This window comes from Myotis myotis, unplaced genomic scaffold (genome assembly GCF_014108235.1).
Source record: "Myotis myotis isolate mMyoMyo1 unplaced genomic scaffold, mMyoMyo1.p scaffold_m19_p_9, whole genome shotgun sequence".
Taxonomy (NCBI): Eukaryota; Metazoa; Chordata; class Mammalia; order Chiroptera; family Vespertilionidae; genus Myotis; species Myotis myotis.
Genome location: NW_023416401.1, coordinates 34,457,858 through 34,475,045, shown reverse-complemented (window position 1 = coordinate 34,475,045; position 17,188 = coordinate 34,457,858). Strand labels below are relative to the sequence as shown.

Here is a 17,188-nt window from a genome sequence, read left to right as displayed (position 1 = left end):
TGGATGCTTTAAATGAGAGTCGCATTTTCTTCCTTTCTTCCCAGACCACAAGCGTGGCCCTGGCTGCTCTCCTGCTCAGCCCGGGCTCCTGGGCAGGGTTTCTTTCTCTCACTCCAGGCTACCAGGCAGGAAATGTTCCTAGCGATCGGATAAGCCTCCCGGTGGAAGGGGGGAGGTGAGAAAAGGAAAAGGAAAAGAAACAAAGCAAGAAAAAAACCTGACTAGAGCAGCTCGCCCGAGCCCTGAAGGATCACAGCCGGTTTCCAGTTTCCTAGAGACAGGGATCCCACCCCAGCACCTCGTCCTCAGGGCCCCCCACCCCCCTCCAGGGCTCCGGGGCGTGTTTTGCAATCTATGCTAATAGCGCTGCGCCGCGGGCGGGGCCGGCTGCCCTGACAGCCCGGAGAGAGCCCCCGGGAGCTGGATGGGCCCTGCCTCCCCGCTGGTGACGGGGTCCCGGTGCTGGTCCATGCTGGTCCCCGCCTTTGTTCTCGGGCGGGAGCCAGGACATGCGCGGCTGACGATGGAAGTGGAGGACTCGGGCGGCGTGGTGCTGACCGCCTACCACTCGTACGCCCGCTCCCAGCCGCCCAGCTCCGAGCCGCGCTGCGCGCCCCGCGCCGCCGCCAGCCACCCGGGCAGCAGGTACTGAGCCGCTCCGGGGGGAGCAGGGCTTTCCTGGCTGGGGGGTTCCGGCTGGCCCCGGGGTTCTCTGCCTGGGCATCCCTCCACCATCCCTGGATTGTTGTTGCAAGTTTGGGTGGACAGGGGAGTGAGCCTGCTGTTCTTTGCATTGTTCTTGATTGGAAGAGGGAAGTGCACGAAGTCGCACCCGCCACGGCTGAAGGCAGAGATCATTAGCAGAGTTGTGTTCTTGAGACAACTTGGTGATAGCAGTAATCTGCCTCGCCTTTGCCAGGTTCACCCGTGGAGGTATTGGAGAATTTTTTAAAGGCATTTAAAATGAAACACAAGCAGAAAGTAAAGAATTTACAATACATTATCCTAAATCCTCGAATCCTAGCCAGAGCTTCTTAGGTAACTTCATGCCACCTGAACGAATGAGTACTAGATGGAGAGATTCTCCAAAAAGTAAATCTCAGTAGATGTTTATAAACAATTTTATTTATAGATTTTAAAAAAACCCACAACTTTCAATTGTATAAATACATTGGTATTATTTCACTATTGCTAATGTTGACTATTCTTTAAATGCAATTATAACATTTCTTTTGGGTTAAAAGACCTATAACCATCTCATTACGTGCAGTTTAGATGTAATACATCAGGAATCTGTGTTAAATTATTCTATCAGTTTCCATCTATTTGATGCAAGATCAAGGCCAATGAAACCAAAGACGTTAGACTTTTAGGAAGTTTCTGTGGGTAGACAAAGGTAGTTCACTGATAAGTAGGATGGTTTGATATCTGACACATATTTAGGGGAAATTTTATTTGTTTAAATGCGGCTGTTTTGCAGCTATGGATCCATTGATGGTTTTCTTTACAAGTGGGGAGTTTGTATATTTATTTTAAGTCATTAATTTTTTCTCATGCTTTTTAGTTATGTGATAATGATGAGTTGTTTCCTAATTTAGTGGACTTGTGAGGCTTTCAACAGATTGTGACTTTTATTTCAAGGAATATCTTTTTGGCTAGTATCCATGACAAGAACAAAATGCCTTGGCATGAGATCTGTTTTGGGCTTGACTAACAGAGAAAATATTGTTTCTTCCAAAAAAGTGCAGGTTGAGTAAAATCTAATTTTTATATATAAAGACAATGAGAAAATAACATTTTCCTTCCAGTCTTAGGGGCTGTGCACATTATTTTAAAGGCTGCTTGAACATACACACTTGCCTTTAGGGTGTTTTAGGGTGTTTTCTAAGCATAATCATTGACTCTAATTACTCAAATTATGAGTATGAAATAGATATGAGTGATTTGATGAGAAGCTGGGGACCAGGTTTGTGCATTTTTAGATACAACTTGGCGGTAGGAAGCATATGCCTCATCTGGGATAGCTGTCCTGTCTATAGCTCCCAGCAGCTGTCCAGGAGCAAGAGCCAGATTGTGCCATTTGGGCTACTTGAAACTACATCCGTTTCCAAAGCAAACTGGGGGACAAGTTCCATTAACTCAGCATGTGGTCTTATGGAATGATAATACATGAGAGCAGAAGAGTTGTGTGTCAGAGCTAGCTAGCGTTTTGCCACGCCAGTTGCCAGTTAGATTTATGTTGCTCCAAGTTTGCATTTTTTTGGTGACTGCCCTGTACCCTCTCTGTAGGGACCTTTGTGCCACTCACCCTCTGATGTGGGAGATAGACGACCCCTGCCCCTGTTGCAACTAAATGACTAGAGAATGGCTTGATTCCTTGGTTCCCAGTAACAGCAATCAAAAGGGGGCTCCTGTCTTTAGTGGAGCCAGAGGACATCATCAATCATGAGTCAGATAACAGAAATAATCAAGCCCAAGTTATTAACCTTTGACTCACTAACTACTGATCAATACTTCCTTTCAAGCCAAGGAGCAAGATCTTATTGTTCTCCTTATGAAGAAAGCTCTCTCTCTCGCTCTCTCTCTCTCTGACCCTTTTCTTTGAATTGCTTACATATGTGTGACATATTTGTGGAGTAGTGACCAGTACGGCACTAGGAAGCATGGACTGTTGTATCGAACTTCCTAAGTTTCATTCTTTAGCTCTGGGCGGCATGGGCTCAATTCAAAGCAACCATCTCCTTATTTTCCAATCCTCTACTCCATCTGACTTTATGTGCTTTTGTTTTCGTTTGGCCTGTTTCTCCCACGAAAGTATTATCCTCTGTTGCTTCTCTCCCCCCTTTCTCTTCACTATTGTATCCCAAGTGCCTGGAGCAGTGTCTGGCACATTGTAGTAGTTCAGTAAATATGTGGTGAATAAATTAATGAATTCCTACCTCAAATATAAAATGGCAGGGGCTGTAACAGCAGAAGGCGACCTTTTTGCACCTACTATGTGCCGGCAGCACATTAGGGATTAGGTGTACAAAGATGAATGAAACCAAGTCCCTGCCATGAGAATATGGCTCTTTACCTTTCAGACCACTAGGATTTTTAGAAAAAGTTTGAAATAAGCAGTAACATTTCAAAATCAAGACATAAATCTAGACTGCCACTTTCTGAGAGAGAGAGAGAGAGAGAGAGAGAGAGAGAGAGAGAGAGAGGAGAGAAAAAAAGAAAATCAAATGATTCAGCAGCTCAGGCCTCCGCTGCGCCTGCCAGCACTTGCTGAAGCTTAGTGAAGGCTGCTCAATCGCAAGCTTCTCCCTGTTAATCTTCAACACTGAAGCAGGGTGTCCATTGCAGTTTCTTTTGGGCCTGCCCATTTTGTTTTATTAAAGTAAGTATCCAGTATAAAGCACCAGTTACTCAGGCTTGGGGTCAGACTCCATCAACACCCTTCACTGCCATGTGGCCTTAGGCAACTTGCTTCAGCTGCTTAGAATAGTGTCTGACCCAAGGAAGCATCTAATTGTTAGCTGTATTATTACTATTATCACTTTTAACCACAGTGTTGATGTAAGGAGAAGAGTAAGATAGTCTTGGTACCAATCCCTACAACTTGCTCATGCAGGAAAGAGACTCAAGAATACTAAGTATTTGTTGGGAAGAGAAGTAATTCTTTTTTTTTCTTTTTTTTTTTAACATGCTGTCCTTTACATTTTATCCTGTAAAGAAAAACGAGAATGAAGGCTTATATATTCTCAGTTCTGTTACAACAAATGGTTAGAATTGTCTTTAGAATCATGTGCCTTTTATAGAGGCTAAGCTTCTACACCCTCATTCAGAGTCCATGGTGAACATGTTGACATACATACAAAATAACTTCACTTACAAAGTAGCTGAAGAGAAAGCTGAATATCTTGTTTCAAAGATCTTCTAATATACCACATTTTTCTGTGAAGGTGTAGTGTTAAATGGCCATGAGTATTTCTTATGTTTATCTCATTATGCCATAAACTTCCTGAGAGAGGATAAAAATAGAAGAAGAAAAGAGCCAACTCTTCCTCAAAAACAAACATAGAAGCTAACCAAGGTTTTCCTGGGCATTCTAATTCTACAACAATGTTAAACTTTTGTAAAGGGGATGTGATTTCCTCATAGCATAACTAGAATGAGAATGATTCTATTAAAATGAAAACGATGACTGGAAAGTAACTATTTTGTAGAAAAGACCAAGTTTAGGAACTTTTAATGACATGTTAATTGGCACTTTCCTGGATTGAAATTAGTTAAAAGACATTTCTGTGAGCTTATGGGCATATACATAAGCAGAGCAGTTGGACTTTATCTAGAGGATTCAGAAATAATAAGGGAAATCGGAGTCTTACGAGAGAAGAAGATATTTATAGGTCACTATGTTAGGGTTGAAATCAGAGTTTGTGTCTCCGGTTTCTCTTTACAGTGGGCCCCTGCTGAGTGGGGTGCCTCCCTGCATAGAGCGAGTGGAAAACATCTGGCACATTTCCTTTGATCCTGTCCTTTGCCCAAACATTTGGCCAGTTGCTTTGTCCATTTTTAACCTACTCCGTCCTCCCTGGTCATTAATCCTTCATGTGTCCACAAAGTTTAGAGAATTTAGGATGTTACAGAGTCACTTTCATGAGGATAAAGATGACAACTTTTTCTTAACTTTTATTTTGATAAAATATTAGACTCACAGAAAACTTTCACAGGTAGTTCAGTGAGTCCTGTGTAAGCTTCTCCCAGCTTCCTCTATGTTAATATTTTGCAAAACCATAGTTCCATTATAAAACTGAAAAATGAATACTGGTAAAATGCTATTAACTAAACTGTAGACTTTATCCTGGTTTCACCAGTTTTCCACTAGCATCGGAATTCAATTCTGTTGTAGAATTGAATCCAGGATGGATTGACTCATGCCTCCCAAACCTCCGCCAATCTGTGACGGTCTGCCCATGTCTTTTATGACCTTGGCGCTTTTAGAGTACTGATTGGTTGTTTTGAAGAAGTCTCTCAACTTGGATTGGTCTGATATCCTATCGTGATTAAACTGAAGATATGCATTTTGAGTGAGAATTCTGCAGAATGATGTTGGGCCCTTCTCAGTAACATCATATCAGGGGTACATGATGTCATATGTCTCACTAATGTTGATGTTAACTTCGATCACCTGCTTAAGGTGATGTCAGCTAGGGTTCCCTATTGTAAAACTATAATTTTCCTCTGTGTGATTAATATATGAGAATGATCATGGGAGAGTTACTGTACATCTTTAAAAAGTCAACCAAATAAATGTAAAAAGGCATCAATAGTCCTTTAACCCACTTTCCCCCCCACAGTTTTGTGATAGAATGGTTTACTTTTTTTTTTTGGTCTGAGTTCGTGAAACCTATAAAAGGAAATTCTCTAATTTTCAAAGTTTCATCATTCTTTGGAGGGAAAATTTTAATATTGGATTAAAAGAAAACTAATCACAAAGATGCTAAGTGAAATTCTGCATCAAGAGGGTAGTTATTAGCTCTGGGCAGTTCTGCTTAGTGGTTTGATTCCTGGTCAAGGGCATGTACCTTGTATCTCGGTTGGCTGCAGGCCTGATCCCTGCCCAGTCAGGACACATGCAAAAGGCAACCAATCACTGTTTCTCTCTCACATCCAGTGATTTTTTTTTTCTCTCTCTCTCCCCGTCCCGCTCTCACTCTCTCCTTCCTCCACTCCACTCTCTCTAAAAAAAATCAATGGAAAATATACCCTTGGGTGAGGATAAGGGAAAAAAGAAGGCAGTTGTTAGTCTCACGTTGCTGGGGTCTCTTAGTGAGGCTACGGAGGCTTTCTGTTTTCTTAGAGCTGTTTCTCCTGATGGAAAACATTTTTCCCTTCTAGTGTCCCTAGGATGTTACTTGAACATTTGCAAATGTGTTATAATGAAAGCAAACATTCTAATATGCATATGATCAACATTTCTTCTCATTCCATCCTTAAACCAAACTATTTCATTTCTAAAGTAACTTCTGTTCTCTGTTTTCTCAATGTATGGTCTCTAGATATTAGTTCCCGCAAAGAATAAAAGTGAAATGTTTTGTAGCAAAGCAAAGGGAATAAAATGTTTCTTTGACGCACATTTTGGGAATAAAGTTTATCCATTTAAGCAATGGAGTGTTTGTTTTGCCTTTAAGTCTCTTTGTATGAAGAATCAGACGTAGCTTAAATAATGTAGAAATGACCCATTTTTAATGACTCATTAGTAAGACAGTATGGTTTCTAGTGCTGTCGTAAAGGCATCTATTGCGATGTGTGTTTGCTTGCCTTAATAGTAAATAGCTTATGTTGGTGCAGTGTTTTATTTCTTATGTAATTTAAGTATTATCTATCGTTGTTATTTTTCCCTTATTTTTAGGCAGTCCTGAAAGCCTTTGGCAGTACTTTGTTCTTTCTACTATGGCTATTTTTAACATGCTTTGTAATCTACTTTTGATTAGATAATTAAGCTTGTTAGAGCTGCGTAAAGAAAATGCTGTTCAAAGGACTAAACTGTGTAATTTAACAAAAGATTTTGATAGCATTTATGTCGGTTTCTTTGAGTTTTTTGGTTTGCTGGTTTGCTTTCAGTCTCTTGCTATGCTCTGGTTACTTGGGTTAGTGAGTTTCAGATCATGTGTCATTCTTCATCCCATGAAGTTTCATGTGTCCATTTCTTTGTGATTACTAGAGGTGTACATCAAAACAAAATAATAAAGTTGCTTTATTCTCTAAGATGGGAACTAAAGAAAGCAGTAGATTGTTTTGTTGTGTTTTCATCTTCTTAAATATCTGGGGGTTATGAGACATTCTTCGAGTATCAAATGTGTTAAATCACTCCTCGCTAAATGAATATTTTTGATAAAACTATCCTTTTGACAGGCAGTAAGTGCCAAGTAATTCCAAGGGTGGGAGAACATGCTCTAAGTGTCACTTAGAGAACCAGCTGAGTGTCTCATGTTACTCTTAAAACTAATTAAACCTGTGCATTCCACTTCTGATCCTGAACAGATGAGGACTGCACACAAACACACAATACAAAGGACAGGAAAGAGAAACGGAAATCAGAGACAGAGTAGTATGTAGTTGTTTTGAAATTGTCAAACACTTGAGATTTATTTGTACTATTTTAGTAATTCTAAATTGTGGTACTGATTATCTTTTATATATATAAGAGATAAGTCTTTACATCTCTATCTGAATATCTGTAATGTATAAGGACGATTAATTCCTTTGACATTTCCTGTTCAGAATTCATTTATGAAATCAATTTAGAAAACACTGGCCATTGCATTTATCTTTCTACAAAGATCTTAAAAAAGGATTTTATCTTTACAGATCAGTAGAGAAATCTGACAGGTGTTTAGAAAAAATGTTAAGCGTATTAAAATGACATTATAGCTAATAATATGATATTTGATGTCTTTCCTTCCCACTTTTCCCTATCTTCATTACCACACTGAAAAATTCACACAGTAGATGAAGTTAACATGTCAATGGTTGGGACTAAACCCATATTTAAGTGGCAGGAGATAAAATGCAAAACAAAGGGGAATAAACATAGTCAAAGAAGTAAGGACTAAACTTCTGAAGAATTCCTTAATCCTAGTAGCCAGAAGAGTTTTCATCTGCCATAACAGTAATCATTTGGTAATTAATCATGCACTGTCTGGTGGTGTCTGCTTTAAAAAGAAGGCCTAGTTTTATTGATACCTTAACTGAGCTTGACATACAAGACTTCATTTAGTCCTTACAGCAGTCCTATAGCAGGAAGGAACTGAGGCCCAAGATCACACAGTGAGGTAATGAGACAGCCAGGATTCCCTCCCAATCCTTCCAAAACTGGTGCTTTTTAACCTGTTATTTCAATATTGAAACTTTACTTAATATATTATGTATTTAGTATTTTTCTGCCTGAATTTTGTTGTAGGTTTATTGAGAGCAGGGTCCGTATTATTGTATCCCCCTTAGCAACCAGCATCAACAACTTCCACATGGTAGATGTTATAAATGCTTAGTTTTGGTTTATTTTTTCCTTTTGCAACCATTCCTACTTTGTTTTAATGAAATACACATGAAGTAGGTTATTAGAAAAATGTTATCACTTGAAAGAAGTGCATTTACAAGATTATTATTTTTTTAATTTTAAAAACTATTCTTGCCCTTCATGCAGTCTTATTTAGGTAAGAATATTTTAAAATAGACAGAATGTTCTAGAGAAGTCATTCAGCTTGACCAAGAAAGTGAGACCCAAGCAGTCAGTGACAGGAAATCTTCCTTTGGCTTTTTTGGGCAGAAGCGGGGAGGGCAGTTCTTAATCCTTTAATCCTTAGGTTTATGTTCTTAGTAACTAGCTCTTAGAATTTTTCATTTTAGTTTTAATAATTGCTTTCTTTAGCCACTAAGGTAGATTTCTGTGGTTAAAAAAATGTATATTTTACTCTATTCCTGGCAATATGACTTATAACATAAGAATTCTTAATGTATGTTGAGAAAACACTCCACAAGAATTAGTGGGGCCTTCTTCTCCGTCTCCCAGTATTCAGTCAGGTTTTTACCTTATCTCTATTGGAAACCAACCAAAGGACAGGACCAAGCCAGGTCCTGGACCATACCTTTGTGAAGATCAGTTCTGTTCTAAGTCTTGCTCAGAAATTTAGGGTAAGATAAGATAGGTTGTGGCCATCTGGACCCATGAGCCATCTCTAGTCTCTCATAAGCCTGGGCACAGTTCTTATCCATCAGTGACCTTGGAGCCATGGATAATGCCATACCTAGATTGGGCTTCAAGGGTTTCTGTTTAGAAAACAAATCCAGGGCTCATTATAGTCTGGACTTGAATCTTCTGGAGAAGTCAGAGTCAGAATGGCCTCTAGGCTCTGGGCACTTGTTTATTTTTTAAGGTATTCATTTTGATAAACTTTGGTTCTCAGGGCACCAGAGCTACAGAGATTGGACAGTTATTTTAGTTATATATAAACAGAGCGGTCTGGCTCCTCTGCTAACTGCCATGTCTTTGGAAGTCTTCTCTAACTGTTCTTATCAGCCAGGTTGCTCGGAGTGTGTTATCAATGGGAACTGGGCATCATGAAAATACAGTCATGAGTGAAGACTGCAAGGAACAACCTCTGTGATGCAACTGGGAAGAGAGTATGGGAAAGTGCCTCGCTGGAGCCTCAGAAGGAATAACCAGTTGTTGAGCCAGGCTCTGACTACCATCTGCTGCCCCCCCTGGTCACCAGCTCCCCTTACCTGGGGACTGAGGCCCACAACATGGTCCAGTGTGTTCTGGGAATAGCCAGGCCAACAGCAAGGAGATCATGGATGAGGGGAAAACGGGCTTTCTCCCTGGGAAGCAATAAGAACTAGCATAGAACTAGAGAAAAGGTGGTGGTGAGAATGGCATTTCCTTAGCTTCCTTTCAAATACTATTACAACTACCCGTGCACATTATCTCCTTAAGTTTTACGTGGAGAGTCTGGAAAACACACTGGCTGCAACTTCTCATTGGAATCTTAAAGGAAAACATGTGCTGACCTCAATAGAGTAAGCAATTAAATGGGGAAAAAGCTGACTAAGTTTCCGCACATTCTGTTTTGGAAACCAGAGGATGGCTGGCCCTGTGATTTTTAACATACCACAACCTAACTTCTTTGCCTCCTCGTTTGTAAAGCTCAGTGATTACGAGGTTGACTTGGCAACTCTTTTTATGAAATCTGAATTGTGCTTAGTTGCAGAAAGATGGGCTCTAGAGAACGCCCACCTCGCCCAGTGGCTGGAAGCGTGTGTGGAGCTGGAGACAGCAGGCCAGGCGGTGCTCTCCCTGTTCAAAGCTGTGTCATCCTCTGCGGGGCAGAGAGTCAGCACCAGCTAAAACAACATGAGTCATTGCTTAGAAGAAGCCCCAGTGAAGCTGATTCTGATTACACCAGTCCTAAACAAACATGAAAGTCCTTTTATCCAGACTAAAAAGTTCTTGTAAGAGTTAAAAAATTAGCACCAATTATCTTATAGTTCGTGGATGTTGCTACTTAGAGGACTTTCTTATGTCTTAAGAAGGGAGCCCTCTTCAGCTAACCACATTTTACCAAGTTTATTCTCTCTTCTGTCTCTTCCCTTCCCCTCCCTGCTCATACTGGATTCAGATCATTGCTGTTTTAATCTGGCTTCAACACTATTGGGTTAAAATCTATAAAATAAAATTGTAATGCTGTAACTGTTTGATCATTCTGTTCCAGGTTCCCCCAGTTTCTGGAGAATAAAAGATGGTTTTAAGCAGGACCATGACTTGGGGGTAGAGAAAAAAAATTAGAGGGCTAATGCCATTCTTCAAGGAAAGGTGATAAGGGCCTAAACTAGGGTCCTGGGAATGTGGGTGAAGGAATAATAGATTCTGTGGGAGAAACAAGCAATGCAGTTGGTTTGATGTGGTGATGAAGTGTCTACTGGGGACTAGGAGAAATAACTTGGGTTTCTGTTTTGGAGTGGTATTAATTAAAATTGAGAATTCTGGTGGATGAGTATTTCATAGATGAAGTCACTGAGGCATAGCGAGGTTATGCAACATTGCAATCCGTTTAGTAACTGGTGAGCCAGGATTCAATAAAATCAGGTAATTCCAGTCTGAATAGAAAAGAGTGATGCTATTTTGTTCATTAATTCATTTCTTAATGCAGCAGATGATCTTGGATGACCTACTTCACGGGTCACAAACTAAGGCATCTACAGTTGCCAGGCCAGGAACGTATTGTGTGAAGTCAGCCAGGTACAGGACACTGGAAGTGGTAGGGACTATGCACAACAGGAGGCCTCAGGCCTCAGGCCAGCTGTTTTCACATGGGTTCTGTATTATCAGACTTTCCCGTTTGTCAAAAGAAGCTGACTTTTACTGGAAATCTTTCAATTTGGGAGAAGTGTCTAGAAAGAGGTGAGTTCTAGACATGCTGTGTTGGAGACAGCTGTGATACCTCCAGCAGTTAGGAATTTGAATGTAGTTTCAGGAGAATGATTTGGGGGCAAGTATGGATTTAGAAGTCTTCAACACAAGTGTAGATGGGGACGCCCATGGAAAAGGTAAGAAGAAAACAGGAGGACCAAGAACTCCAGCAAAGAGTTGGTGGAAGAGTCAGCAAGGAGGAGCTGGCATAGAAGAAAAGTCAGAGGAGAGGAGCGTCTGAGACACCAGAGGGGAAAGGTGAATGAGCAGGATTATCAGTCAGTCTGTTCTTACTACAAGTTGATGTACTGATTCCCTCGGGTGGAAGGGTTCCCAAACCTCAGTAATAAGAGCTATAACAAGTTCAAAGAACAATATTTTAAAAAAATATTTTAATTGATTTTAGAGAGGAAGGAAGAGGGAGAGAGAGATAGGAACATCAGTGATGAGAGAGAACCATTGATTGGCTGCCTCCTGCATACTCCCAATTGCATTGAGCCTGCAACCCAGGTATGTGCCCTGACCTGGAATCAAACCGTGACCTCCTGGTTCATAGGTCGATGCTCAACCACTGAGCCACGCTGGCCAGGCAAGAATAATTTTTGAAAGTCCAAATGGGCTATGACTTTTCTGTATGAAAAATTGGCACTAGAGGACAATCCTACCACTTTCCTACTGCTAATCACTTTAATGACTCTAATTTAAAAGGTAAAAGAATTATTTTACTTCCCTTTCCCGGATTTTAGTGATTTTATTAGCATAATAATTATTCCACTTCTTCAGTTGTTTGTTTTTTAATATTTTGTTTGCTCTTATGACATTTGGAAACTTCTGAAGTACTTATCAGACCTCACCAGAACCACCTGTGATTTTGTGGGAAAGCAATAATACCCATTTACTAGTAGATTTATGACATAAAAGCATTTTCCTACCTACAAGTTAAAACTTGGTTCACATATCAAAAATTATTTATAACTTTGCTCAGATACAATTTTTTTTCAGTGTATTTAAGAAACCTTATTCTATGAACAAGGAAAACAAAGGAATCTATTTGTTGGGCTCTACATAAAATCTATTCTCCCTGCCTGAGTTTAAAATCAACTGAACAGAGGCAGGCAATGGAAATCAGAAGAGCACCTTTCTTACAGATCAGGTAGGTTGGAGAACATGGCTTGGTGTTTGCAGTAGACTTCACCTCTGACCTACAACACAGGCCTTCCCACCAACACAGACCCCTTTGGACCCACAGCAAGGCAGAATGCAGTCCTGGACAGATGAGTTCTGTCCAGCTCTTTCTCCAAACGCCCAAATCAGGTACATCACTCCTTCTGCCTTAGGGATAAACAATCCAGATGGAAAGAGTAAAGCAGGTTTTTCTGGTGGAAGCCTTTCCACAAAGAAGCCTGTGGTCAGGGAAGTGGAGGCCCCTCTATAACATTCTCTACTGCCTTATCTCCTTTCCAGTTCATCCAGCAAGGCAGGTCCTATTACCCCATTGGGCTCAGACCCAGGTCATAGGATTTCAGAACAGTGACTTTCACATTACCCTGGGAGGCTTTGCCCCCGAGGTCTGGGGTTAAATGAAATAATCCCATTTAAATTCATTGGGTAGGCAGTTAGGGAAGAGGCAATAATGAAATAGTCAACAAAAGGCACCTTTCTGGCTAGACAGACAAGGAGACCTAGACGAGGTGGCAGGGAGCTACCAAATGGTTGCTTGGCTATGGCAAGTCATTAAATTCTTCCTTTGTACATCCAGTTTAGCAAATCCTGCCATTCTACTCCTTAGACCAGGGCTGGGGAGCACCTGGCCCAGAGGCCGTATAAGGCCCGTGAAATCATTTGTTCTGGCTTTGCCAAGGCATTACGGGTGAGTTAATTCAATGTTTGACCAAATAGAGCAGGCTAATTTTTAAGTTGATAATTTTATGTGTTCCTTGAATGATGTTATAAACATCCAAATGGCCCTGGGCAGAAAAAAGGTTCCCACTCCTGACTTAGAGGATTAAATGAGCTAATTCATAAAAGCACTCTGAAGCAGCATCATGTTATAGTAACAAAATGACAGTTATTATTTGGGATGAAAGTATTATTTAAGTAATTTTAAAAAATAGGGAAACCAGACTGTTTTTCTGAATGTTTACTTTTAAAAAGCAGATGCTTTAGAGCCTAGCAGAAGTGGATTTAAATCCCAGACTCCCCCACTCATCGCCTGCGTAAACTGGCCAGGTATTTGATCTTTCTGAACCTTGAAGAGGATCAGAATGTGCCACCCCAACATATGCCACTTTGGCAGAAAGGTACTTTTGAGGTGAAGGCAATTGGAAGTCAGCAGATGCAGGAAGAGTTCTCTGCCCTCCCTTCATTGCCTAAAAGCAGGATATAAATTCCCTCTGAGGAAGGTGTCCCTCCCCCCATTAGGGAGAGAAGAATGACTCCTATCACATCAAAGATGGACATGATGAGCTTGCGTAAACAGGACTTACCAAAATAGCCCTTCGCTTGTTTCTCCCACATATTTCCTAGTCATTTCCCCACAATTTATCATCCCTTGAAGCCAAATATCTCCCTTACTTAAGAAGCGCACAAAAGCTTCTAAGTATAACTACTTCTTTGAGTTTTACTTATTTTCTTTAAATTCCTGTGCATGTAAGTATTAGTAAAAATGGCGTGCCTTTAAAAAAGAGAGAGAGAGAGAGAATTCTGGTGGATGAGCAAATTGTGGGTGGGGAGATAAGTTTAACACCTGGAATCTTGAGCTAAGTATGTATGCCCAGCAGGTAGTTGGCTATACAATTAGAAACCGGAGAGAGAACAAGACTGAAATTTCTCAGCTCTATTCACAGGAGACTTCAGCATTTGGGAGATAGATACTACTGGGACCTGGTAAGATCTGGCAGGAGAGCATAGAGCAGCTGTGGGCAAACTACGGCCCGCGGGCCGGATCCGCCCGTTTGAAATGAATAAAACTAAAAAAAAAAAAAAAGACCGTACCCTTTTATGTAATGATGTTTACTTTGAATTTATATTAGTTCACACAAACACTCCGTCCATGCTTTTGTTCCGGCCCTCCGGTCCAGTTTAAGAACCCATTGTGGCCCTAGAGTCAAAAAGTTTGCCCACGCCTGGCATAGAGTGTCTATAGAGGCAGCAGTGGAACAAAGACGAAACCTGGAGCAGGAGCAATGTCAATCAGGGAAGGGAAGAGCATCGAGAACCTTTGATGGAGACCAAAAGGATAGCAGCATTCCAGAAGCCAAGGCGTTAGATTCAGAAAGAGTGGACAATCAAAGAGTAGCTAATGACTGCCCTGGCCGGTTTGGCTCAATGGATAGAGCGTCAGCCTGCAGAATGAATGGTCCTGGGTTCGATTCCAGTCAAAGGCACATGCCTGGGTTGCGGGCTTGATCCTCAGTGTGGGATGTGCAGGAGGAGGCGGATCAATGATTCTCTCTCATCACTGATGTTTCTATCTCTCTTTTGCTCTCTCTTCCTCTCTGAAATTAATATATATATTAAAAAAAGAGTAGCTAATGACTAATAATGTGAAGACTGAATACTGTACACTGGACTTGTAGCATGAATAGCAATGAAGATCTTTGCTAGCGTGTCTTTAATAGAGTTGTAGAGGGGGAAGCCAGTTTGCCACAGGTTGAAGAGTATGAGGTGAGGAAATAGAGGCAGCAAATAGAACCTATTATAACATTTTAGCTTTTGAGAAGGTGAAGAGAGAGAAAAGGCAAACTGAAGAGGGGGATTTTAAAACTTACCCAAAACTATAAATCTGATAAAGTCATGAAAGAAATCTAGCATTTATAAAATGTAAGACTTACCCCGGCTGGTGTGGCTCAGTGATTGAGCATCTTCCCATGCACCAAGGAGTCTCTGGTTGATTCCTGGTCAGGACATATGCCTGGGTTGTGAGCTCGATCTCCAGTAGGGGGTGTGCAGGAGGCAGCTGCTGGATGTTTTTCTTTCATCGATGATGTTTTCTATATCTCTCTCCCTCTGCCTGCCTCTGTCTCTAAAAAAAAAATCAATAAAAACATATACAAATTTAAAATGTAAGACTTAAACACATTTAATCCTTTACTTAGATCTTTGATAATAAGGTTCTTGCCTATAGGAAACTTTATCACTAGTCCCACAGTAGTATATGAGCATTGTTAGGACCAAAACATGCCTATTTCCTTCATTGCTGTATCCTCAACCACCTTCTCCCTCCCCCATTAAAGAGCATGGCACTCAATAGTCTTAATAAATGGTAGCTGAATAAACATAGTGGTGGCTAAAATGTGGAAATGTGACCTCTCCTTGGGTTGAGAAGCTATCAGAGAAGTTTTCAAAATCTGAGCATCACTTCCTTTGTGAAGTCTTTCCTGTCTGCCTCCCACTTCAGTCTAAGTTGGCCTCTTCCATCTTTGTGTCTCCTCTACCTCTTACATTCTTCTAGTATTGCATGTATCTCACTATGTGCTTGTATAGCTGACTTCTCTAAGGAGTTTGCTGACACCTAGGACCATGCCTTATTCATTTCAGTATCCCTGGCTAATTCCATGCCAGGTACATATATGCTTATTGAGTAAATGAACAATTCATTAAATAGGAGTGAAGGTAATAATCTATATATATAAAAGCCAAGTGACCGAAACAATGAAATGAAAGAAATGACCAGAAGGACCAGTTGCTATGACATGCACTGCAGTGGCCAACCGGCCTGATCGGACCCTGATCGGCACCCCCAACCACCTGCGGCCCCTCCCTCTGGATGGCCCTGTCCCCAATCAGACCCCCCCACACACCAAATGGTGGTGGGGCCTGCCAGCCAACCTCCCGCATCCCTTCACCGCCCCCCCCAACCGTCCCAACCCCAATTGGCCCCCATCAGAGTGGGCCGGCCAGACCCCACCCATTCACAAATTTGTGCACTGGGCCTTTAGTCCTACTATATATATATATATATATATATATATATATATATATATATATGATGAGATGTTCATAATTTTCTATTATTTTTACCCTAGAAATATTAGAAATCTTGGATTGGTATTCTGTTAGAGACTATACTGTTCTGAACTTACATACTGTGTACTTTCCCAGAATTCACTAAATTAGTCTTTATTAATAGGATAACAAACTCTTGGTAATATGTTATGAAGTAAAGAATAATTAATAAATGAGCATGTCTTGACATGTAAAACTAAGAGCAACATGGATAATAAATAGATAAATATACCCTTCATTCTTAAAGATTAAATTTTGCTTAAGGGTCATTTCACTCACTAAAATAAGAATTCAGATTTATTCTTACAATAAAAGTGAACTTGAACAAACATCTATTGAGCCTTTGTATGCCATATACCGTATCAGGTCCTGGTACCGTATCAGGCCCTGGGGCACAAAGATGGTTAATAGTCACTCCTTTGAAGAGAATAGATGAACTCATTAACAGGTTATTTCAGCTATATATGAAGTGTGGTTCCTTTGAGGGCAGCTGTGATGTCTCTCTCTCACTCTGTACCCCTAGCATTAGCCCACCAGCCAAAAGTGGGCACTCAGTATTTGAATGGGTGAAAGAATAATTGAGGAAAAATGCCTGAGGTGCTCTAGGAGAGCAGAGAAGGTGTAACTAACACTCATAAGTTACATTGATGAGAGTGAGAGGGGGTTAAGAAAACTCCTGGGAGGAGTTGATAACCAAGTTAAGTTTTTAAAAGTTAGTAGAGGGGGCCCAGCCGGTGTGTCTCAGTGGTTGAATGTTGACCTATGAATCAGGAGGTCATAGTTTCTGGTCAGGGCACATGCCTGGGTTGTGGGCTCTATCCCCAGTGGGGCAGGTACAGGAGGCAGCTGATCAATGATTTTCTCTCATCATTGATGTTTCTCTCTCTCTCCCCCTCTCCCTGCCTCTCTGAAATCAATAAAAATATATTTTTTAAAAAAGTTAGTAGAGGAAATGCGAGTGGGAAGAATGTTTCTGGCAGAAGAACCAGTCTGAGGAAAAGGAACAGCAGCATGCATCCAGCCACAGTAGCTGATATGACTAAGGCCAGGTATTATGAAACTAGAGGGAAGGTAGAGACCACTTCCTGTGCTGTGCACTTGGGTAATGATTAGGGTCAGACTGAACTCAGTTACATGCCCAGTCTCTTCATTTGGATAATGAGGAGGTTCCATTAGTTGACCTCTAAGGTCTTTTCTAACACTTAAATTTTATTTTCTCTATTA

At 41.0% G+C, this 17,188-nt stretch overlaps 1 protein-coding gene across 3 annotated transcripts in view; it reads left to right on the top strand.

The window, feature by feature from the left end:
* The first annotated feature begins 419 nt into the window (after positions 1–419).
* Positions 420–17,188, top strand: part of ARHGAP28 (Rho GTPase activating protein 28) — a 134,939-nt gene continuing 118,170 nt past the window's right edge. For all 3 annotated transcript variants that reach the window (XM_036323370.1, XM_036323369.1, XM_036323368.1), the window contains exon 1: positions 420–645. In XM_036323370.1, the coding sequence (XP_036179263.1) occupies positions 425–645 (221 nt within the window). In that variant the 5' untranslated portion in view covers positions 420–424. The remainder of the gene's footprint in view (positions 646–17,188) is intronic.